Genomic DNA, 23,058 nt, shown 5'->3' with positions numbered 1-23,058 from the left:
CTCCAGCCTTGAAGACGCTTAGCACCTTAGCACTGAAGGAGAAAAGTCACCGCGTGCTCTCGCCCCACAGAGCGCCTTTTACTGTATGCACAAGGCGCCCGCCTCATTCACGCCCTGTAGCGCGAGGAAGGTGGCCAGATTTGGTGGTGGAGGCGCCTTCCCACTCAATAAGGCTGATGCAAGGTAAAGGCACTCTGGGCTCAATTCCAGCCACCATCCTTCCCATCTGGACCGCTCCTCCAATCAGTTACTCAGGCGCGGTAGCCCCCTCCTCTTCGCGAAGCCTCATCCAACTCTATGCGGGGGATTCTGGCGAAAGGGGGGCACGGTGAGGAGCGTGAGGGAGAAGCAAATGGGCTATGGCAGGAGTGGGAGGGGCTATTTGGCAGTGTGAGAGGGAGGGAGGGAGAGGGAGCGAGAGAGAGCATGTGAACTGCAGCAGAGTCTGGTCTCTTCCCAACCCATATGGTGAAGCATCAATTTGGTTTCCAGACGTCTTTCCAGAGGCGTGGGAAATGTATGTAAAGCAAACTGTTGTGGTCCTTTTACTTTTCTTGTTTCCTAGGAACTGTCAGACAGTTATTGAGACAGGCGAGTGGCAGCCACCCCCTTTTAAAAGAGAAGAAGGATTGGAAGTTGTTACATTTTCCCAGTAAGTGGTTTCTTGGGAGGGAGAGGGAGGGAGAGGGAGAGAGAGCATGTGAACTGCAGCAGAGATTGGTCTCTTCCCAATCCAAGTTTTCAAAGCCCCAGGATGCATCTTTTTGCAAGGTCTTTATTTGCCTTGAGTAGTTTTTTTATTTAATTGGCCATGCAAATTCAATCCAAGAATTATGAATATGGAAATCATTATTCTAAGAATTAAACAGCAGCTCAAGAGGCAATCATCCTGCCTGGTGTGTCGTGTGGAGGGGCTCTATCAACTCTGATATTGTTGTCTTCTCAATATTAATTTGGCTGGTCTAGTCTCATTAGCTTCCAAACCAAATTTAAGGGATGCTGCAAAGCCACAGCCAGGTGGACAGGCATGCTCTGGAATATATTGAATTTAATTTTTAAAAGATTGGGGAAGGAAAAGCACGTAAAGCAAACTGTTGTGGTCCTTTTACTTTTCTTGTTTCCTAGGAACTGTCCGACAGTTATTGAGACAGGCGAGTGGCAGCCACCCCCTTTTAAAAGAGAAGAAGGATTGGAAGTTGTTACATTTTCCCAGTAAGTGGTTTGTTCGGAGGGAGAGGGAGAGAGAGCATGTGAACTGCAGCAGAGGCTGATCTCTTCCCAACCCAAATGGCAAAACATCAATTTGATTTCTAGACGTCTTTTCAGAGCACTGGGATGCATCTTTTTGCGACGTCTTTATTTGCCTTGAGTAGTTAGTTCTTTATTTAATTGGCCATGCAAATTCAATCCAAGGATTATGAGTATGGAAATCATTATTCTAAGAATTAGCAGCGCAAGAGGCAGTCATCTTGCCTGGTGTGTCCTGTGGGGCTCTATCAACTCTTATGTTGGATATTGTCATCTTCTCAACATTAATTTGGCTGGTCTAGTCTCATTAGCTTCCAAATGAGACTTGCTGGGAGGGGGAGGGAGGGAGGGAGAGGGAGGGAGGGAGAGGGAGAGAGAGCATGTGAACTGCAGCAGAGATTGGTCTCTTCCCAATCCAAGTTTTCAAAGCCCCAGGATGCATCTTTTTGCAAGGTCTTTATTTGCCTTGAGTAGTTTTTTTATTTAATTGGCCATGCAAATTCAATCCAAGAATTATGAATATGGAAATCATTATTCTAAGAATTAAACAGCAGCTCAAGAGGCAATCATCCTGCCTGGTGTGTCGTGTGGAGGGGCTCTATCAACTCTGATATTGTTGTCTTCTCAATATTAATTTGGCTGGTCTAGTCTCATTAACTTCCAAACCAAATTTAAGGGATGCCACAAAGCCACAGCCAGGTGGACAGGCATGCTCTAGAAGATATTAAATTTAATTCTTAAAAGATTGGGGGAGGAAAAACATGTAAAGCAAACTGCTGTGGTCCTTTTACTTTTCTTGTTTCCTAGGAACTGTCTGACAGTTATTGAGACAGGCGAGTGGCAGCCACCCTGTTTTAAAAGAGAAGAAGGATTTGAAGTTGTTACATTTTCCCAGTAAGTGGTTTGTTGGGAGGGAGAGGGAGGGAGAGGGAGAGAGAGCATGTGAACTGCAGCAGAAGCTGATCTCTTCCCAACCCAAATGGCAAAACATCAATTTGATTTCCAGACGTCTTTTCAGAGCACTGGGATGCATCTTTTTGCGACGTCTTTATTTGCCTTGAGTAGTTCTTTATTCAATTGGCCATGCAAATTCAATCCAAGGATTATGTGTATGGAAATCATTATTCTGGCTGTGGCTTTGTGGCATCCCTTAAATCATTATTCTAAGAATTAGCAGCGCAAGAGGCAATCATCCTGCCTGGTGTGTCCTGTGGAGGGGCTCTATTAACTCTTATGTTCGATATTGTCATCTTCTCAACATTAATTTGGCTGGTCAAGTCTCATTAGCTTCCAAACCAAATTTAAGGGATGCTGCAAAGCCACAGCCAGGTGGACAGGCATGCTCTGGAATATATTGAATTTAATTTTTAAAAGATTGGGGAAGGAAAAGCATGTAAAGCAAACTGTTGTGGTCCTTTTACTTTTCTTGTTTCCTAGAAACTGTCCGACAGTTATTGAGACAGGCGAGTGGCAGCCACCCCCTTTTAAAAGAGAAGAAGGATTGGAAGTTGTTACATTTTCCCAGTAAGTGTTTTGTTGGGAGGAAGAGGGAGAGAGAGCATGTGAACTGCAGCAGAAGCTGATCTCTTCCCAACCCAAATGGCAAAACATCAATTTGATTTCCAGACGTCTTTTCAGAGCACTGGGATGCATCTTTTTGCGACGTCTTTATTTGCCTTGAGTAGTTCTTTATTTAATTGGCCATGCAAATTCAATCCAAGGATTATGTGTATGGAAATCATTATTCTAACAATTAGCAGCGCAAGAGGCAGTCATCCTGCCTGGTGTGTCCTGTGGAGGGGCTCTATTAACTCTTATGTTCGATATTGTCATCTTCTCAACATTAATTTGGCTGGTCAAGTCTCATTAGCTTCCAAACCAAATTTAAGGGATGCTGCAAAGCCACAGCCAGGTGGACAGGCATGCTCTGGAATATATTGAATTTAATTTTTAAAAGATTGGGGAAGGAAAAGCATGTAAAGCAAACTGTTGTGGTCCTTTTACTTTTCTTGTTTCCTAGGAACTGTCCGACAGTTATTGAGACAGGCGAGTGGCAGCCACCCTGTTTTAAAAGAGAAGAAGGATTTGAAGTTGTTACATTTTCCCAGTAAGTGGTTTGTTGGGAGGGAGAGGGAGGGAGAGGGAGAGAGAGCATGTGAACTGCAGCAGAGGCTGATCTCTTCCCAACCCAAATGGCAAAACATCAATTTGATTTCCAGACGTCTTTTCAGAGCACTGGGATGCATCTTTTTGCGACGTCTTTATTTGCCTTGAGTAGTTCTTTATTTAATTGGCCATGCAAATTCAATCCAAGGATTATGTGTATGGAAATCATTATTCTAAGAATTAGCAGCGCAAGAAGCAGTCATCCTGCCTGGTGTGTCCTGTGGGGCTCTATCAACTCTTATGTTGGATATTGTCATCTTCTCAACATTAATTTGGCTGGTCTAGTCTCATTAGCTTCCAAACCAAATTTAAGGGATGCTGCAAAGCCACAGCCAGGTGGACAGGCATGCTCTGGAATATATTGAATTTAATTTTTAAAAGATTGGGGAAGGAAAAGCACGTAAAGCAAACTGTTGTGGTCCTTTTACTTTTCTTGTTTCCTAGAAACTGTCCGACAGTTATTGAGACAGGCGAGTGGCAGCCACCCCCTTTTAAAAGAGAAGAAGGATTGGAAGTTGTTACATTTTCCCAGTAAGTGGTTTGTTGGGAGGGAGAGGGAGGGAGAGGGAGAGAGAGCATGTGAACTGCAGCAGAGGCTGATCTCTTCCCAACCCAAATGGCGAAACATCAATTTGATTTCCAGACGTCTTTTCAGAGCACTGGGATGCATCTTTTTGCGACGTCTTTATTTGCCTTGAGTAGTTCTTTATTTAATTGGCCATGCAAATTCAATCCAAGGATTATGAGTATGGAAATCATTATTCTAAGAATTAGCAGCGCAAGAGGCAGTCATCCTGCCTGGTGTGTCCTGTGGAGGGGCTCTATCAACTCTTATGTTGGATATTGTCATCTTCTCAACATTAATTTGGCTGGTCTAGTCTCATTAGCTTCCAAACCAAATTTAAGGGATGCTGCAAAGCCACAGCCAGGTGGACAGGCATGCTCTGGCATATATTGAATTTAATTTTTAAAAGATTGGGGAAGGAAAAGCACATAAAGCAAACTGTTGTGGTCCTTTTACTTCTCTTGTTTCCTAGGAACTGTCCGACAGTTATTGAGACAGGCGAGTGGCAGCCACCCCCTTTTAAAAGAGAAGAAGGATTGGAAGTGGTTAGATTTTCCCAGTAAGTGGTTTGCTGGGAGGGGGAGAGAGAGGGAGGGAGGGAGGGAGAGGGAGAGAGAGCATGTGAACTGCAGCAGAGATTGGTCTCTTCCCAATCCAAGTTTTCAAAGCCCCAGGATGCATCTTTTTGCAAGGTCTTTATTTGCCTTGAGTAGTTTTTTTATTTAATTGGCCATGCAAATTCAATCCAAGAATTATGAATATGGAAATCATTATTCTAAGAATTAAACAGGAGCTCAAGAGGCAATCATCCTGCCTGGTGTGTCGTGTGGAGGGGCTCTATCAACTCTGATATTGTTGTCTTCTCAATATTAATTTGGCTGGTCTAGTCTCATTAGCTTCCAAACCAAATTTAAGGGATGCCACAAAGCCACAGCCAGGTGGACAGGCATGCTCTAGAAGATATTAAATTTAATTCTTAAAAGATTGGGGGAGGAAAAACATGTAAAGCAAACTGCTGTGGTCCTTTTACTTCTCTTGTTTCCTAGGAATTGTCAGACAGTTATTGAGACAGGCGAGTGGCAGCTACCCCCTTTTAAAAGAGATAAAGGATTGGAATTTGTTACATTTTCCCAGTAAGTGGTTTGCTGGGAGGGAGAGGGAGGGAGGGAGGGAGGGAGAGAGAGAGAGAGAGAGAGAGAGAGAGAGAGAGAGAGAGAGAGAGAGAGAGAGAGAGAATATGAATATATGTGGTTGTCCTTACTAGACCTTTAGTATAGAATGTTTAATGAAATATTTTGATGTTTTTTTTAATTAAGAGATCAGGTATGGGGACAATTATGCTGTATTTAAAGATGGTAGATAAGCTAGTAAAATTTTATTACCTGTTGTGATGAAGGAGAAAGTTTTTTCCCCTTCTCCTGTCCTTTTATCTTTTTTTCTCCGCATGTTTTTTTCTTTTCTATTTTTCTATTTGTAGTTTTTATAGTTTGCACCGTCTTTTACCCTTTTTGTTTATAATCCTTAATAAAAATATTTGAAAAACAGAGAACATTTATTGAGATAGAGACGGAGACAAAGAGAGTTAGAGAATAACCTACTATAATCATGAATGAAAGGTTATGACAGCTCAGATTAGATTGCAGGATCCTCTCTATGAGTGTGGATCGTTGTGAGTCCTCTGACTTTCAGAGGGTGATGAAGTGGGTAGAGATGCCAAGAGAGTGACTGGAGGAAAATGAGTGCATCTTATCAAGCACAATTAAAGTTCTTAAACTATTCTTTGTGATATTGATAAAGGTGGTGGAACAATTTTATGTCCATGTTATATTCATGAAGAGCTGGCTGGCTGGGGAGGGGGGATCATGGTTGAAGAAAATGGAGGCACAGCAGCGGGATTGCTCTCAAACAATAAGAGCCAGGTGCGCTGCTCGCTCGTATGTGCCTGCCTTATTGAGAGCAATCCCGCTGCTGCGCCTTGAGTGGGTAGGATGAGCTTTGCTGCTGCCACTTGGCCATGCCTGGGCTATGCCCTGCTGCTGCCTCCCAAACTCCACCTTCACCACTGGGTAAAGTAGTGGCAGAGCACTCCGTCCTGGGGAGGAAGCAGCACTGGCAGTGGAGTGCTATGTCAAGGGTGGGGGGGGAGTAGTGGTGGCAGGGTGCTCTGTGCGGGGGGGGGAATTCTGCAGTGAACTGGTTATTAAATTATTTGATTCCCAGTACTGGTCACAATTGCCAATGTGCAAAACCCGCCAGCATGAGATTTATTGTGCTTTTCGACCCCCAGTAGGCCAACCATGGATAAATCATACAAGAAAAGAAAAATTTCAGAAGAAAATAGAAAGTTTAATGATACGTGGGCAGATTCATTTGCTTTCACTCCTGACAAGACTGGTTTACCAGTATGTTTAATATGTGGTGAGAAATTGGCAAACAACAAAAAGTGGAATGTTGCAAGACATTTCCAGAATAAACACACAGCCTTTGCTGAAAAATACCCGGAAGGAGATGAGAGAAAAAAAGCCGTTTCGGAATTGATGCAGAAGGTTGATCTGAGCAAGAATTCTTTTAAATGGGTGAAGCCTGCAAATTCAACTACATACGCTAGTTTTGTGGCCGCTCAGGAAATAGTCAGGCATGAGAAGCCGTTTACAGATGGAGAGTATATCAAGGAATCATTCATTAAGATTTCAGAACATCTATTCTCGGACTTCAAAAACAAGAGTGAAATTGTGCAGAAAATCAGGGATATGCCTCTTTCTGTGAAGACTCTCAGAGATAGAATCATAAAAATGTCAGAAAACATCACCAGACAGCAAATTAAGGACATCAATTCAGCTGTGGCGTACTCAATCGCCTGTAATGCATCCAAAGACAAAGGTGATACTGAACAAATAGCGTTGTTCTGCCGATATGTGAACTCTGCTGGGCCACAGGAAGAAATGATTGAATTGATACCCCTAAAAGGCCAAACACGGGGGGAGGACATCTGTGAGGCTGTCTTGGATTATTTAAGAACCAATGAAATAAACACCACCCACCTGGTATCATTGGCTACTGATGGGGCACTGAGTATGACAGGAGCACAGAAGGGCTTTGTGGCTTTACTACAGAAGTCGTTGGGTAGAACGCTGCTAACATTTCACTGCATCCTGCACCAAGAGGCATTGTGCGCTCAAACATTTCCTCCGGAATGCACAGAAGTAATGAATGTTGTCATTCAGGTTGTCAATAACATAATGGCGCAAGGTTTAAATCACTGTCAGTTCCGTTTGCTACTAGAGGAGGTGGAAAGCACGTATTCTGATCGCCTGCTGCACAACAAAGTCTGGTGGCTGGCCAGAGGGGAGGTACTAAAACATTTTGCCGCGTGTCTGGAAGAGGGGAAAACTTACCTGGGCAGCAAAGGGCTCATCTTTCCTGAGCTGGAACAGCCAGAGTGGCTGGAAAAGCTACACTTCATGGTAGATATGACAGCACACCTGAAAACCCTGAACACAACTCTTCAGGGTAAAGGAGGCACAGCCCTGCACATGCTGGAGGAAGTTTTGGCATTTGAGCGCAAGTTGACAGTGTTTGCCAGAGATTTGCAGAGAGGTACACTGTCTCACTTCCCCTCTTTGAGAGAGTTCAAACGAGGTCACGACATGATAAATTCAGAGTATTTGCAGTCTGCAATCATTGCAATGCAAACATCATTTGGGAAGCGATTCTGTGAGTTCAGAGAGGAAAAAAACACATTATCTTTCCCTGTCACTCCCCTGACCATTGATCCATCTGCACTGAATATGACTGCATTTGCAGGTGTAAGTCAACCCGATCTTGAGATGGAACTGGCCAATATAGCTGGCAAAGATATATGGGTTTCCAAGTTCCAACGCTTGACAGATAATCTTGAAGATGTTGCCCATCAGAAGGCCAGGCTTGCTCAGAACCACAAATGGAGTGATATTGAAAACCTTCCAAAACAGGACAAGCTTATATTTGAAACATGGAATGCTATCCCAAACACTTACACGAACATGAAAAAATATGCATTTGGAGTCCTGTCGATCTTTGGATCCACATATGTATGTGAACAGGTCTTCTCCAACATGAACTATATTAAAAACAAATATCACTCAGACTTCACAGAAAACAGCTTGCAATCCTGTTTGAAGATGAAGCTGACATCTTACAGCCCTGATGTGCAGATGCTGTGTGCTGATGTTGAGAAGCAAAAATCACATTAACCAGGTAAAATAAATATTTTAATTGGCTATTATTTTGAAAATATATGTTTGCCATTGTTCAGTGAAATAGTCCTTTTTTAATTCGTTGACAGCTGACTGCACACTCCAGTACACATGATAAAAGGTTGACGACACACAGAAGCAGACAACATTTTGGGTTTGCTGCAGGCAGCTAAGTTAAGTTTGGCTTTTTATTTCATAAATATGAGGAGGACTCAAATAGACATTATTTTATTTCAAAGTAACCTTCGACCCAGCGTCTTTTTTTGGGAGTTCAAAATGTTTTTTGTTGCATGCTGAAATAAAAATTTGTTTTCTTTGTAGCAGTTCATTGATTTCATAAATGCAACACACTATAGTTTTTTTATACATAGCATAAAGGTAAAAAATGATATATGCAGTGTTATCTTCATTTTAAATGTCAAAAGGGTTTTGTGGCTCCCAATGTTTTCTGTGGGAAACAAGTCTAAATGGCTCTTTGAGAGTTTAAGATTGCCGACCCCTGCCCTACACCATTTCAGACAAATGGCTATCCAGTCTCTTTTTGAAAGGCTCCAATGAGGGAGCACTCTCAACTTCTGAAGGCAAACTATTCCATTGGTTGATTGCTCTCTCTGTTAGGAAATTTCTCCTTAGTTTTAAATAGCTTCTCTCCTTGGTTAGTTTCCATCGATTGTTTCTTGTCTTCCCTTTGGGTGCTTTGGAAAATAGTTTGACCCCTTCAGAGTCAACATATTGTCCACAACAATCTGTTTCCTCATTTTACCAACCTTGGAAGGATGGAAGGCTTGAACCGGTAAGAATCAAAAACTTGGCAATGAGCAAAGTTAGCTTGCAAGGGTCTAGGACGGCTCCATTCAAACTTGATGCGGTCAGCTGGGATCATAGCCTCAGTCAGTACAGGGGCCACAATAAATTGAATAGTCTGTGTGGATCCCCATTCTTAATTTCACAGGCTCAGTTAAACAGGTCGCTGCCACATCTCCTGTTATCGAGCCATCTAACTGGGAAAAGGGTCTCTTCAGCTTTCTTAAGTCTCATACCTAGTTTCTCTACTACTTGGGGGTTAACCAGACTCCTGGTGCATGCTGAGTCCAATAGGGCCATTAGGATTCCCTTAAAACCTGAGGTCATGAAAATTTCCACTCTACAGGTCACGGGAATGATGGTTCTACTTACCACCAAGTCATCTTCTTCACTGTCACTCTTGTACTATGACTTGTTGCCTGATGTGAGTTCTCTCCATTGGCTTTGGTGGAGTCCTCTTTTTCTTTGGCTGACTCTGTGGGGGCAATGGTCATTGGTCGTGGTGCTGGACACTCGGCCGCTCTATGTCCCTCTTTCCTGCAGCAAAAGCAACCTTCCATGCTCTGGCAGGGTTTTCCCTCCTTTAGTTAGGGGTGCACTCCCTTTCCACCTCTGGCAGCTGTTTGCTTCTCAACTGGGTGGTGGGGCCAATCCTCTTATCCCTTGTTCTCCTGCAACTCCATTAGGTCAATCTCTATTTCAATGGCTAGGTGGTACCATGACCGCAGGTTACATGGCACCTCTTGGACGAGCTAGTTTTGGTATAGCTCTTTGTTCAGTCCTTCGCAGAACTGATTGACCAGCAAGTGTTTGGGCCAGTCTCCCAAGTGGCTGACTAGGCAGTGGAAGTCTTGAATGTATGTCACCGGTCACTTTCCTTAAGGGTACAGGTGCTGGTTTCCACAGATCGAACCACCATGGGGTCCTTGAACCGCTCTTGCAGGGCTTCCACGAATGTGTTGAGGTCGACCAGCTCTGTGATGTCTTCGTCACGCAGGAACACCAGCTACTCCAAAGTGCTCTCATGGACCCAAGCTGTGTCATCTGGGTAGATCACTCCATAATGTTCCATGTGGTGCCAGGCTTGGGCCAGGCAACCGGGGCATCCATCAAAGCGAGCCATGAAGGGGGATAGTGGTACTCCTCTTGCACCAGGACGAACCCCTGGGATGGAATCCTGGCTACTCCCATTGGCGCCTGTGATGGGGCCCTGACTGCAGCCACTGGTGCTGGGACCCCAGGTGTGGGCACCAGCACCACCAGTTGAAGAGGAGACCAAGGAGTGGTGAGGCTTTCTTGTGCCAGGACCTTCCTTGTGGCTCCTGTGCTGATATTGTCAGCTGAAGAAGAGTAGTAGTAGCTAGGATCACCTGGAGTTTCATGGCTCCTGACCTGGTAGCTGTGGCCCCGACTGATGTTGCTTCATGGATGGGCTGCGGGCAGCAATCAGGAGCTTCCACTTACCTGTGTCATCCCATTCGGCTAGCCAGTTGCCTCCTTGGACATTGACTCCCTGGCGGGAGGAAGGGGATCTTTGGCCTCTGCTGCTTTTCCCACATTCACCAGACAGCAATTCTTCGGCCCCTGGTACGGAGCATGTTTTACATATTTATTACGTCATTAAAATAGTATATAGATAACAGGTTAATAACTTTGAAATAGATTTAGTAGTTTAAAATTTTTGGGAAAGTCAGCCCACTTCAATACTTCATCCCAAGAAAGCATAACTCATGGAAATGGATTCTTCCAAAGGAACTTTTATTAGGAGATGCTGATAGCAAGCATACTAGACAGGATCTGAGGGTTTCCCGCTCAAATTGATAGGTAAAAAGTACCAAGCAAAACCCCACCCATAGTTCATCCAGTCAGTTCTAATGGGAACAGGGGGTTTTGTCGAACAGCATTCTGCAGCACGATGCCCCTCTTTCCTGCAATTGAAGCACCATGGTTTGTGGCTACACGACTACCACCTCCTCCAAGGTATAGGAAGATTCGGAGCTGGACAATTCACAGGTTTCTGCATGGAGAGGGTTCTCCCCCTTCACGGTGGCTTCTTCCTTTCCTGCTCCAGTATCCAACATGAGGAGTCCCTCGGTAAGGGTCTTCCTTCTGGGCTGACTATTCCTTCTGGGCTGACTATTCCTGCAGATCCTGTCTAATGTCAGGGCCCACTTCAATACTTCATTCCAAGAAAGCAGAACTCATGGAAATGGGTTCTTGCAAAAGGAACTTTTATTAGGAGAAGCTGATAGCAGGCATACTAGACAAGATCTGAGGGTTTCCTGCTCAAATCAATAGGTAAAAAGTGTACCAAAGAAAACACCCATAATTCATCCAGTCAGTTCAAATGGCCCAATCCCCAGGTGTTAAGATTCTCATGGGAATAGGGAGACAACATCAGGCTGTTGTAGCTGCGATGTTTAGGCGGCTCTTCACACCTTCTGGGAGCGCAGAGATAAACCAGTTGCCGTAGGTTACATTCCTTTCTTTCCCTCCCTCTGCTAGCTGACATTAAAGGATGGGAAAGTTCACATAGAAATAATGCAGGAAAGCAAAGTGTTACTTTGTAGCGATAGTGGAAACTGAGGCAATAACCCTCAAGCGCTCCCACCTCCCCCCTAGGATTATGGCAGAACCCAGCATGAGAAGAAAGTGATATTCAGATCAAGATGAAAGATGAGGAAAAAGGGAAAGAGAAGGAATCGGGGGGAGACAGAAAGGGGAACCTATTGCTATGGGTTCTGACATCAAGCCTGTTTCACAAGGGGTGGGAAATTATATGTGTTAAGTGCTCACTTGGTTCATATATGATCCAACTTGTTTCCTGAACCACCTTTCATTATGCCTTCTAAGATGTCTTCATTTGGATAATTTTCCACATGCTGTGTAAAGTCTTTCAGACAATCCCTTCTGACTATAGACTGCACTGCATGGGTTTCATGCACTCTACCTTTCTTACATATCCATTTACAGTATTAATTTGTACAAACATAAGAGACACAATTTAAATATTGGAATAAAAAATGCCAAATCAATTTGCAGTGTAGATGATAACTATATGACAACCAGAAACACTATAGAGCCATGGTGGCGCAGTGGTTAGAATGTAGTACTGCAGGCTACTTCTGCTGACTACCGGCTGCCAGCAGTTTGATTTTCACAGGCTTAAAGGTGACTCAGCCTTCCGAGGTTGGTAAAATAAGTACCGAGATTGTTGGGGGAATGATGCTGACTCTGTAAACTGCTTAGAGAAGACTGTAAAGCACTGTGAAGTGTTATATAAATCTAAATGCTATTGCTATAATGATGCACTGAACAATTTTCTTTCTTTCCTAATTTTGTCCAGTCAAGACTCTAGGACTCTAGCATGTTAAGACTCTGAAGGATTTCTCCTATACATTCTTGAAGGTTTCCTAATTTTACTTCAGTGTCTGCACTGATTTTCCAAGGCTTCGTTTTTCAGTTCATTCTTCAGTGTTTGTGATATCAACACAACAGCCTCCTTATCAGGTTCATTCTCTTGGATATCCCTATTTGAGAAAAAAAAGATAACTTATTGGAAATTTGAGGGAGAAACCCACTGAGTTAAACTTCTTGTTTAATTAATAGCAATTGCACTTAGACTTATATACTGCTTCACAGTGCTTTATAACCCTCTCTAAAGGGTTCAGAGTCAGCATATTGCCCCCAACAATCTGGGTTTTACCAATCTTAGAAGAATAGAAGGCCAAATGAATCTGGAGCCAGTGAGACTCGAACTGTTGGCAGTTGGCAGAATTAGCCTGCAATACTGCATTCTAACCACTGCGCCATCAGGGCTCAATACATTTGATTTCCTCTTTCCCACGCACAGAGGAATGTGATTGGATTAAGAATGAGAAATAACAAAAGAGATGGGAAAAAAAGGAAAAAGACATTAGATAAAGGAAGAATAGATTAAATTTTAAGAAGGGATTAAGATTAATTTGTCAGGGTTTACTTTCCAGGAACAAAGTCACACTATTATAGGCAGGCAGGTTCACACAATTTGTCCTGAGCCCAAACTGGCCAACCAATCACAGAGGCCAAGTTTACATAAAATCCAGGGTTTGACAGAAGGTACCTTAGGATGATGTCCCAGTTCACTCATCCTCTTAAGGCAGGTTGAAATGAGGACCATTTGACCCTAGTTTAGTTTTCAGTCTCCAGAGGAAGCATGAAGGATTTCCAGGTTATACAGGGAGTTCTCGATTTACAACTGGTGAACCTGCATGATTCCAATGGCCCAGAGCTCCACAACTTCAACCACTTTGTGTCCTCTCTAAGAAGGTGATTCAAGGACCCCCCGGCTGACTGAAGCCCGCAAGATCAAAACAGTGAGGCAAGGCAGACGCCCGGTAGCCGAATATACACAAGAATTCTGGGCCATCGCCAACAAGCTGAACTGGCCAGAAGACATTCTTCTTAGCCACTTGAAAGATGGCCTAAACTACAACCTGTATGATGCTTGCCTGCCTTGAGTAGACCCATGCCGACTAGACGAATGGTATGTCCTGGCGGAGGAAGCAGAGATCGACCTACTGAAGAGGCACCGCCGAGGAAGACCGTGGGGCTGCTCACCTCCTGAGCATTTCTATTCTGTTTTTTATGGCATTGGTTTTGGTAGGTTGGACTGTTTTTTCCCTTTGTGTAAAGACAGATGCAAAAAATGAGTTAAATAGTTCTGTTTTCTCCCTATTGCTTGTCACCTTCTTGCCACTTTCCCCCACTAATGGACCAATCATTTCCTTAACTTTTTTTTTGTTTCTTATATGTTGAAAGAAGCTTTTTTTGTTATTTTTGACTTTGGTCGCAAGCCTTAGTTCATTTTGAGCCTTAGCTTCCCTCTCTTCATCTTTGCAGGCACGGGCTGTTTGCTGATATTCTGCCTTAGTTATGTGCCCCTCTTTCCACTTCCTATACTTGTCCCTTTTATCTTTCAGTTTATCAGAGAGTTCTTTATCCAGCCATGCTGGTTTCTTTTGAGAGCTGTTATTTTTCTTATTTGTTGGTATTGTACTAGACTGGGCCTTTATTATCTCACTTTTCAAAATTTCCCAAGCTTCTTGAGTTGTTTTCCCCTTTAGGATTCTCATCCATGGAATTCTTCCAATGGTCTCTCTAAGTTTATTGAAATTAGCTCTTTTAAAGTCCAAGACTCTAGTTTGGCTGTGTTCTATTGCTTGTGCCTCCAGAATGTTGAATTCCAGTATTGCATGATCACTTCCCCCCAAGGTTCCTGTGGCTTTGACATTTTCTATCATTTCATCTCTGTTTGTGAGAATTAAATCCAATATAGCTAATCCCCTAGTTCCCTTCTCTACTTTTTGGGAGAGAAAGTTGTCCGCTAGGTTTGTCAGGAATCTGTTTGATCTTCCACTTGGTGCAGAGTTTGTCTCCCAGTTGATATCAGGGTAATTAAAGTCCCCCATTACTATTGTGATGTGCTTCTTACATACCTTAATTAGCTGACTAACAAAAAGTTCATCTATTTCCTCTGCTTGGTTGGGCGGCCTATAGTATACACCTATGGCAATGTCATTTTTCCCCCTTTTATATTGACCCAAATGCATTCAAGTTTACAGTTTTCGTCATTGTTGTGCTCTATTTCTGTAGAGATAGTTATTTCTTATATAGAGAGCAACTCCACCTCCTCTTTTGTTTAGTCTGTTTCTTTTAAATAGTTTAAATCCCTCTAGCTGTGTGTTCCATTTGTAGGTTTCGTCCCATCATGTTTCCGTAATGGCAACAATATCATATCCGCCCTCATTTACCTGAATGTCTAGTTCACCCTGCTTACTGTTCATACTCTGTGCATTAGTGTATAGACATTTGAGTCCTTTATGACTGACCCTGTGTTTACTTGCTGCATAACTTGTGTGGTGCCTGGCTTCCCCTATTTTCTTAGATTGCTGGGGACAGTGATGTTCTGTATCAATTAACTCACTGTCCCCATTGTTTAGTTTAAATATTCCTCCAGAAAAGTTGTGATTTTATTGCCAAGCGGTGTTCGAGAGGTTAAAGAGATTCTTTTCTGCCAAACCCCTACTGAGGCACCCAGACCCAGATAAAACTTTTGTAATACAGGCGGATGCAAGCGATGTGGCGGTGGAGGCTGTACTATTACAAGAAACCGATGAAGGGGCACTGCAACCATGTGCATACACATCCAGGAAACCCACTGAGACAGAACAATGCTGGGCTGTGTGGGAAAAGGAAGCATTACTTATGTGGCGCCATTTCCTTGAAGAGAATAAAATCTAGACAGACCACAAAAACTTGGAAGTACTAAAAACACCCAGAAAGCTCACCCCTAAGCAAGCCCGCTGGTCCCAGCACTTTCACCAATTCCGTTTTATGCTCAAACGCTTGCCAGGGGAAAATAATTTCCTGGCAGATGCACTATCTCACATACCCCAATATAACAGCACGCGACCCACCAGTTCTAAACCACTCATGCCCAAACCACAACTGGCAGCACCAGTAACCACCAGGGCCCAAGCTAAGGTAAAGCCGCAGCTTGGGTAGCCAAACCGGAATCGAATTCCAGAAGACCTTAGAAACAGATGAATGGTTCCAGAAGAATAAACATATGTGCCTGATCAAAGACGGACTGCCATGGGTGGGAGAGAACTTATATATACCAACCAGCCATAGAGTCACTTTCATGCAGCTGTGCCATGACACAAAATCAGCAGGGCATTTTGGATTTGCAAAAATGCTACATTTAATCAAAAGACAATTTTGGTAGCCATCCATGAAAAAGGACATAGAAAGCTACATGGTCAGCTGCCAAACTTGTGCAGCTGCTAAGAGGGAAATCGCCCGGACTGCTACAACCAGTGGTGAACCCCTCAGCCCCATGGAAAGAAATATCCATGGATTTTATAGTGGAGTTACCAGAAAGCAATGGAAACACTGTCATCTGGGTGGTTACAGACCTGTTTTCAAAACAAGTGCACTATCCCTTGCCAAAAGATCCCCACCATGAAAGCCTTAGCAAAACTATTCGTGCAGCACATCTACAGACTGCATGGAGCACCCCAACGCATTGTATCAGATAAGGTAAAGGTAAAGGTTCCCCCACACATGCGTGCTAGTCATTTCAGACTCTAGGGGCCGGTGCTCATCTCCGCTTCAAAGCCGAAGAGCCAGCGCTTGTCCGAGGATGTCTCCGTGGTCATGTGGCCAGCATGACTAGACACCAAAGGCGCACGGAATGCTGTTACCTTCCCACCGTAGTGGTCCCTATTTTTCTACTTGCATTTTGACGTGCTTTCGAACTGCTAGGTTGGCAGAAGCTGGGACGAGTAACAGGCGCTCACTCTGTTACGCGGCACTCGGGATTCGACCCGCCAAACTGCCGACCTTCTGATCGACAAGCTCAGTGTCCTAACCCACTGAGCCACCGCGTCCCTTGTAGTTAAAACTGTCAGATAGGGGAGTGCAGTTCACATTAGATGTTTGGAAAGAATTTTTATCCCTCTTAGGAACTACTCAGGGAGTGTCATGTAGTCATCATCCTCAATCCAATGTATTGAGGGAACGTTCAAACTCAGTACCTGAGTGATATTTAAGGTGCTTTATTAATTTGCAGCAAATGAATTGGACGGACCTACTCCCTTTTGCAAAAGTTGCCTACAATAACGCAGTCCACTCCAGTACAGGCTATACTCCCTTTCAAGTAGCCACTGACCAAAGTTTCAACCCTATGCCAGAACTAACCCCAAATGAACCGGCAATGCCATTGCTGAAAGAATGGATATCCCAATTACAAAACACCTGACCAGTGGTTAGGAAAGCCTTACACGAAGCTAGACAAGCACACAAAGCACAAGCGGATAAAAAAAGAGTCGAACCTAAACCATTCATTGTAGGAGAAATGGTACATTTGTCTACCAAATCCCTAAAATCCCTAAAGGTAAAGGTAAAGGTTCCCCCGCACATGGGTGCTAGTTGTTTCCAACTCTAGGGGCCGGTGCTCATCTCCGTTTCAAAGCCGAAGAGCCAGCGCTTGTCCGAGGACATCTCTGTGGTCATGTGGCCGGCATGACTAGACGCCAAAGGCGCATGGAACGCTGTTACCTTCCCACCAGAGTGGTTCCTATTTTTCTACTTGCATTTTTACGTGCTTTCGAACTGCTAGGTTGGCAGAAGCTGGGACGAATAACAGGCGCTCACTCTGTTACGCGGCACTCGGGATTCGACCCGCCAAACTGCCGACCTTCTGATCGATAAAAAACCTGGTCCAAAATATATAGGACCTTTCCCAATTAAAAGAATCATAAACCCAGTAACAGTAGAATTAAAACTACCCAAGAACCTCAGGCAAATACACCCAGTTTTTCACTGCAGCTTGCTGAAACAAGAACAACAATCGCCTTTACGGCCAAAAATCCACTTCACCTCCAATCTGAAGGAGAACAACACTTCGAGATAAAAGAAATCCTAGATTCTAGGAAGTATCATGGGGCAACCCAATATCTAGTAGCATGGAAACACCTTCCCTCCTCACAGAATGAGCCCACCAACATCACATCAGAGCACCCAAACTGCTAAGGAAGTTTCATACAGAATATCCCAACAAACCAGACTAACCTCTTTACCTGTTTTGTTTTCTCTACAGGTGGATCTCTCCTATTCTTAAGGGGGGACAGGATGTCAGAACCCATTCCTATTTCTTTTCTATCTATCCCCTCTGATGCAAATCAAATCTCAAATCTGCCATACTCCCAAAGGGGAGGGGGGATGTAACAATTTGCTTCCTGCGTTATCTCCCTAAACTGTCAACTAGTACAAGGGAGGGAATAAGAAATGTATCCTTAGTGCCTGGTTTATTTCTACATGCTCAGAGGAAGGTGTGAAAAGCCACCAACCATCGCTTCTTAAAAACTCCCAGTGTTGGAGCATTCACAGCTTCTGGTAGCAGGTTGTTCCACTGATTAATTGTTCTAACTGTCAGGAAATTGCTCCTTAGTTCTAGGTTGGTTCTAGGGAAGAAGGAAATGAGAGCCCCTTCTGAAGAGACTGACCCAGAGGCCAAACTCTACTTTTTTAATGGGAACTCTTAGACAGGCAACTAATGAGAGGGGCCTTGCCTCCTACTCCCATGCCCACCATGCCTGCCCTACCCCTTCCCCTCAGGTGCACTCCTTTTTCAGGCCCTTTCAGGGAATCCTGGCACTTTGTGCAGACTCCTCCAGGGGGCACGCTCTGCTGAGAAGGGAACACCGGGCACTTCCCCATTGGTTCATTGGAGGGTGAACGTCACAACTGATTTTCCAGAGGAGGCGTGGCATCACAAATGCCTGCCACTCTGGGATGCCGCACTCGCTCTCCTTAACCCCTGGAGCTCCATGGGAGGCGAAGAGGCGGCGGGAGCGTCTCGCGGGGAAGATTCGCACGTGTCTTGGGGGGAGGAATATTCCCATGCAAAAGGAGATGGAGGAGGGGGAGACCCATGCACAGCCCTCGTCCAAATGCAATCCTGGGTTCCAGGTTCCCCAGCTGCCCTCTCAATGGAGGGGGGAAGCGGAGCTCCAGAGCAGCAGCAGCAGAAGAACCAGGGATCCCAGGAAGGCAGCGGAGATCCGGGTGTCCCTTCCCACCCCGTATCCGCGGAAGAAGGCCCATCTGCAAGTTGATTCTCTCCAGATCATGGGAGTCTTTTCATAATGGATACATGGATGGATGGATGGATAAATAGATAGATCAATAGAAATAGAAGTGAGGTTACTTTCACTGAATGGCACTGAAAGTCTTGCAGAATCAATCAAATTTGGGAACAATAGAACAGATCTTACAAATCCTTCCGGGCTTGTTCTATTCTTTTTCCTTGTTCAGGAGGATCTTGTGTCCTTCAAGGAGGTAGCTGTGTATTTTTCCGAGGAGGAGTGGTCTCAGCTGGATCCGGACCAAAAAGCGCTGCATTGGGAAGTCATGCTGGAAAATTATAAGAACGTGACCTCTCTGGGTAAGAGTGTGCTACTCACCAGAGTTTGGGAAGACATTCTTTAATTAGATGCCATCAGCTGTTTCTTATTTTAAAAAATCCCCATTCAAGTGTCATCTCCTGGGAGGGAGAAGGATGAGGTCAATGTATTGATGCTTTGATACATCTTTTGTTATTTGTCATCTGGCAAATTTTTCCATTTTTGTTTCAAGAGTGACTAACTCCTTGGCTTGAGATGCTCAGTTCCATCATACTGACTCCAGCTTTTTGGTCTGTGCTAGGATTGTCACTGATACAGGCTCTTGGATTAATGACTAAATCAGCTGCCATCCAATAAATGCTAATTCTTCTAATATCTCCTTGAATGTTTCCCTGTTTGTTCCTTAACTGAGAGCAGATTCCGGTTGAGATTTCAATATGTTCAGATAATTCTGAACAAAAAAAGATGCTTTAGATACTATCATGTCCATACTATGCCACTGTAAGTATGCCACTGTGCAATAAACCCTTGAGGGGGATGGGCAATCTTGAAACATGAAAAATAAATAAACAAATTTTAAAAAACCCCAGTGTTATCTAGTTTGGGCAATGAAATATCTGCAAGAAAACAACGAAGCACAGAGAGCACCAAGGACACCTCATTTCAACTCTGATCTACAAATATTCTCCTTTATTGATAGAGAAATTGGAATTTGGCAAATTTTTGGAAGGAAATTCTTAATGCTTTTTATAGTTTGATTTTTTTGCCTAACATAGTTATAGGGTTCATTTCTCTTTTCCTTTGAAGGTAATAATGGGGAAGAGAATTAAGATAGCAGGGAACCATTCCAAGTGATCAGTCGTGGAGACAGAACAGAAAGCCTGCAAATCAGATGGAAGTAAAAAGGCATGAGAAAAATAAGTCGAATAATTGGAATTGGGAAAGCTCATCTTCCATTTATGCTCCAGTACAAGACTAATTTTCAAGAGGATAAGTTTGGGATGTTTTCTTAATGAATACTAAGGCTGAGAATTTCTTGAGAAAAAGAAAAGGCTATAATTACTTGGTAAACATTCCAGAGAACAAAAAGATTTTATTTTATGAAGATAAGCTGGAAGGTCTTAAATTTAATGAGTTAATTGGGGTTAGAATCAATTTTTACCAGACTATTATCACAAAAAAATTTTTCCCCTTATTTATAACACTTGTTCCTAAAGCTTGTAAAATATTGAAAGTGTATTTGAAAGAATCTATGTTAAGTTAAAAATATGTAATACAATATTGTTTTTACAAATATTTTGAAGAAAAGTTTAGAGTTTTAAAATGGATGTAAGTTTTTTTCATTTGTGGTTAAAGAATCTGAAAGAGTACAATGGTGCTAATATAAATGATTGTTGAAAGAAAAATCTTCATTGGGGTCCAGTCCAAGCCGAGAATAAACAAAATGGAGACTGCTTTGTAGTTTATTGAAGAGCAGAACCATAAGACATGAGACTCTGGAGCAGCTGACCACTTGTATCTGGGAGTGGAAGGTTTTTATACCTTCTTGGGCTTTTGAGGTTGTTTCCTGTTCCTGTGGCATGAACTTTGACCTGACCTTCAGTGTGCCTTTCTGGTATTCTGATAGTGGTGGGTTAATCCTATTATGTCCCAAAGGTCATGCTTCCTCTCCTTAGAATTTGGGTGAGGGAATGTAGATTTTAGGGGTCTTTGTCTTTCTAATTTCATCAGCTTCTAGCTTCCTGGCTCCAACCTTTCTGAATAGGATTATCAAATCTGCATTTCTAAAAAGTGGTTTCCTGACTTTCAACTGGGGGCTATTAAGAAAACTGGGCCCGCTTTTCTGCTTTTAAGGTCCTTTGGGGGAATATATTCTGCCTTTTAATATTCCCAAAATATTTCTTTCTCTGGGAAGGGGGGCTGACTTCCCAGATGATGATAATCTATAAAGAATAATATGTGCAAATAGAAACATATTATTTTCCACAGTAAAGAAAAAAAGGAAAGGTTAAATTCATTCCTTTATTAAAAAGAATACGGTATATCTAATTTTGTTTTTATTAGGAAACTGCTTCAGGATTTTGTGCTGGTGATGAAAAAATGAAATTTTGACTTTGGTTATGCTGATTAGATTGGTTTGTTGTTACAGAAATGGCTAATATATATTATTGTATAAAAGAAAAATGTTCAGATTTTAATATTATTTTCTATTGTGTTAAAGAGAGTTGGTCTCTCTTTAGATCTGGGAGGTTTAATTCATTATTTAATTTTCATTATTGTTTAAATAAAAATAATCAAAATAAAACAAAAATAAAATAAGCCTTCTATATCAAGAGCCACTAAAACTAATATACTAATTTAAATGCTTACCTTATGCCAGTATTACAGTAGATGTATCAGTAGAATGGGTACATACAAACTTCACTCCTCTGTTCCTGCCTACAAGAAATATACAGGAAGAAAACACGTTGAGTTCCCAGATGTCATTCACATGAGTTGTAAAGTCTCTGGATGTTGTGAGGAAAGAGAACATTGTAAGCGTGTATAGCTTCTGGAGTACCAAAGATCAGACCTTTGACTGTGGAAACCTTATAAAACAACTGCCGATTCTAAAGTGACTTGAGTCTTGATCACATGGTCATAGGTCATAATTTTGAGGTGCAGTTGAAATTCTATTTTGGGGAAAACACTGAAAGGAATAAAGTATTATTCAGAAATTTCTAATGAGTCTAAAGGTTGAAGCAGAAGCCAAGTGAAGATCAGAAATAATACATATCTAAGTATTGACAGGTATAAATGTGAAAAGCAGAAGTAACAAATTGCAATAGGAAATATTGAAATGACTACAGAAAATTAGATGGTGAAAGAGTGTGATAGGGGAGGGGGGGGAATCTGCATTGGGGATAGGATATAAAAATGTGTCAAACAGCTCTGTAAGGTGTGGCTGAACTCCTACCTGTGTTTCAGTCCACCAAGCCTTTGCAAATGCTTCTTTTGAAATAAAACTTTGTTGCTGGAATTCCAAGTGAATTTGTTTGTTTTGGATCTTGAGCCAAGTTCCAAACAACACCTTTAGTTTAAACAGATGTTAAAAATATTTGTAAATTGAGAACTAGTACTTCAGAAAATTACCACAGTTGCTCTTCACCAAACACACAGAAATGAGAAGGGGAGTGGCCTCTGGAATGTGAAAACACAGACAAAATCAGACCTGCAGAACATGCAACCTTTTCAGTCAAAGGTCTCATTTTGTAAGAGAATCTTCACTTACAAAGTCTTGAGGTAAAGAAAGAAAGGCAAGGTTTATGGACGATGGATCAGTCATAGTTGTTAATGTACAAGTTTCTTCAACATCCAGTCCTTTTGCCTATGCAAATTCTTTCAATACTTGTAATTTCAAATATGTTCTCCTTGGGTGAACAATCAGTTTTATTCTTAGGCACCCCGAGGCAAGAATATGAGAATGGAATGGAACAGAACAGAACAGAATGCCTTTAGTTTTCTACGTTTCCTTATGAGTTAAATTCCCTACTCAACCCTTGAGCGAAATAAATTTCTGTTCTTTTTTCACCTCATGGATTTAACATTTATATTCATTTTTCACTATTATACTTCATTTTACAATTCTATTTTTTCTCCAGTCACAGACAAGATGCCATTTGGTCTCTCTTATTTCTCCACCAAGGAGCCTCGTTGTGAGGTAAAATTTCTGGAACATCCATGAGTTTCAGTTCTTCCTTCATTTTGGAGCTGGTTTTCTTTCGATGTTTTTTTTTGTCCAGCATTATTTCCTTTGCCACAAGCTCCCACTCGGTCTTTCCAATTATTCTTAGTCACCCAGGAGCAAGAAATTGAGAAGGGCAGCTGCTGTATATTGAGCTGAAGAAATAAAAACCGACAGAAATGTCCATTTTCCTGAGAGGAAAACTTTCCCTCCCTCAGGAGGCGCCATCACCTTTCTTTGACAGACAACCAATGAAAAGTCTATTGTCATGCCCATCGTCCCTGCCCTCCCCTTTCCCTTGGAAGCTCTCCCTTCACAAACACCTGACGCTCTAGGAGACCGCCCTCGCTCCCCTTAACCCCTGGA

At 42.7% G+C, this 23,058-nt stretch overlaps 1 protein-coding gene and 2 long non-coding RNA genes across 5 annotated transcripts; 2 read left to right on the top strand and 1 right to left on the bottom strand.

The window, feature by feature from the left end:
* Window positions 1-473: 473 nt before the first annotated feature.
* Window positions 474-21,352, top strand: LOC308661265 (general transcription factor II-I repeat domain-containing protein 2-like). Of its 2 annotated transcripts, none has more exons than XR_014024934.1 (10): window positions 474-652; window positions 1,126-1,212; window positions 2,056-2,142; window positions 2,686-2,772; window positions 3,269-3,355; window positions 3,859-3,945; window positions 4,452-4,538; window positions 5,026-5,112; window positions 18,880-19,009; window positions 19,776-21,352. XR_014024934.1 is itself a non-coding variant. In XM_081316174.1 (10 exons), the coding sequence occupies exons 1-9, from the start codon at window positions 516-518 to the stop codon at window positions 8,209-8,211; spliced, it is 2,691 nt and encodes an 896-aa protein (XP_081172300.1). In that variant the 5' UTR covers window positions 474-515; the 3' UTR covers window positions 8,212-8,215; window positions 8,304-8,534. The 2 variants fall into 2 exon arrangements, 1 of the variants encoding a protein (XP_081172300.1); XM_081316174.1 differs by lacking the exons at window positions 18,880-19,009; window positions 19,776-21,352 and adding exons at window positions 6,267-8,215; window positions 8,304-8,534.
* LOC308661270 lies at window positions 4,859-22,896 on the bottom strand. Of its 2 annotated transcripts, none has more exons than XR_014024936.1 (3): window positions 22,540-22,896; window positions 21,339-21,407; window positions 4,859-5,499 (listed from the first exon to the last, which is right to left on the bottom strand). It is a non-coding gene; the product is annotated as an uncharacterized lncRNA (long non-coding RNA). The 2 variants fall into 2 exon arrangements; XR_014024937.1 differs by lacking the exon at window positions 22,540-22,896 and adding an exon at window positions 21,925-22,108.
* On the top strand, window positions 8,993-14,278 carry LOC308661272. Its single transcript, XR_014024938.1, has 3 exons — window positions 8,993-9,007; window positions 9,365-9,442; window positions 13,327-14,278. It is a non-coding gene; the product is annotated as an uncharacterized lncRNA (long non-coding RNA).
* Window positions 22,897-23,058: the final 162 nt, after the last annotated feature.

This window comes from Vipera berus (assembly GCF_964194415.1).
Source record: "Vipera berus genome assembly, chromosome: 2".
Classification (NCBI taxonomy): Eukaryota; Metazoa; Chordata; class Lepidosauria; order Squamata; family Viperidae; genus Vipera; species Vipera berus.
Note: the sequence above shows the minus strand (reverse complement) of the source record. Positions and strands in the feature narration are given on the sequence as shown.

Coding starts and splice junctions, on each gene's coding strand:
- LOC308661265 (XM_081316174.1), top strand. CDS start 516: ATGTATGTAAAGCAAACTGTTGTGGTCCTTTTACTTTTCTTGTTTCCT. Junction 2,143..2,685: donor GAAGTTGTTACATTTTCCCA/GTAAGTGGTTTG, acceptor CTTGTTTCCTAG/AAACTGTCCGACAGTTATTG. Junction 3,356..3,858: donor GAAGTTGTTACATTTTCCCA/GTAAGTGGTTTG, acceptor CTTGTTTCCTAG/AAACTGTCCGACAGTTATTG.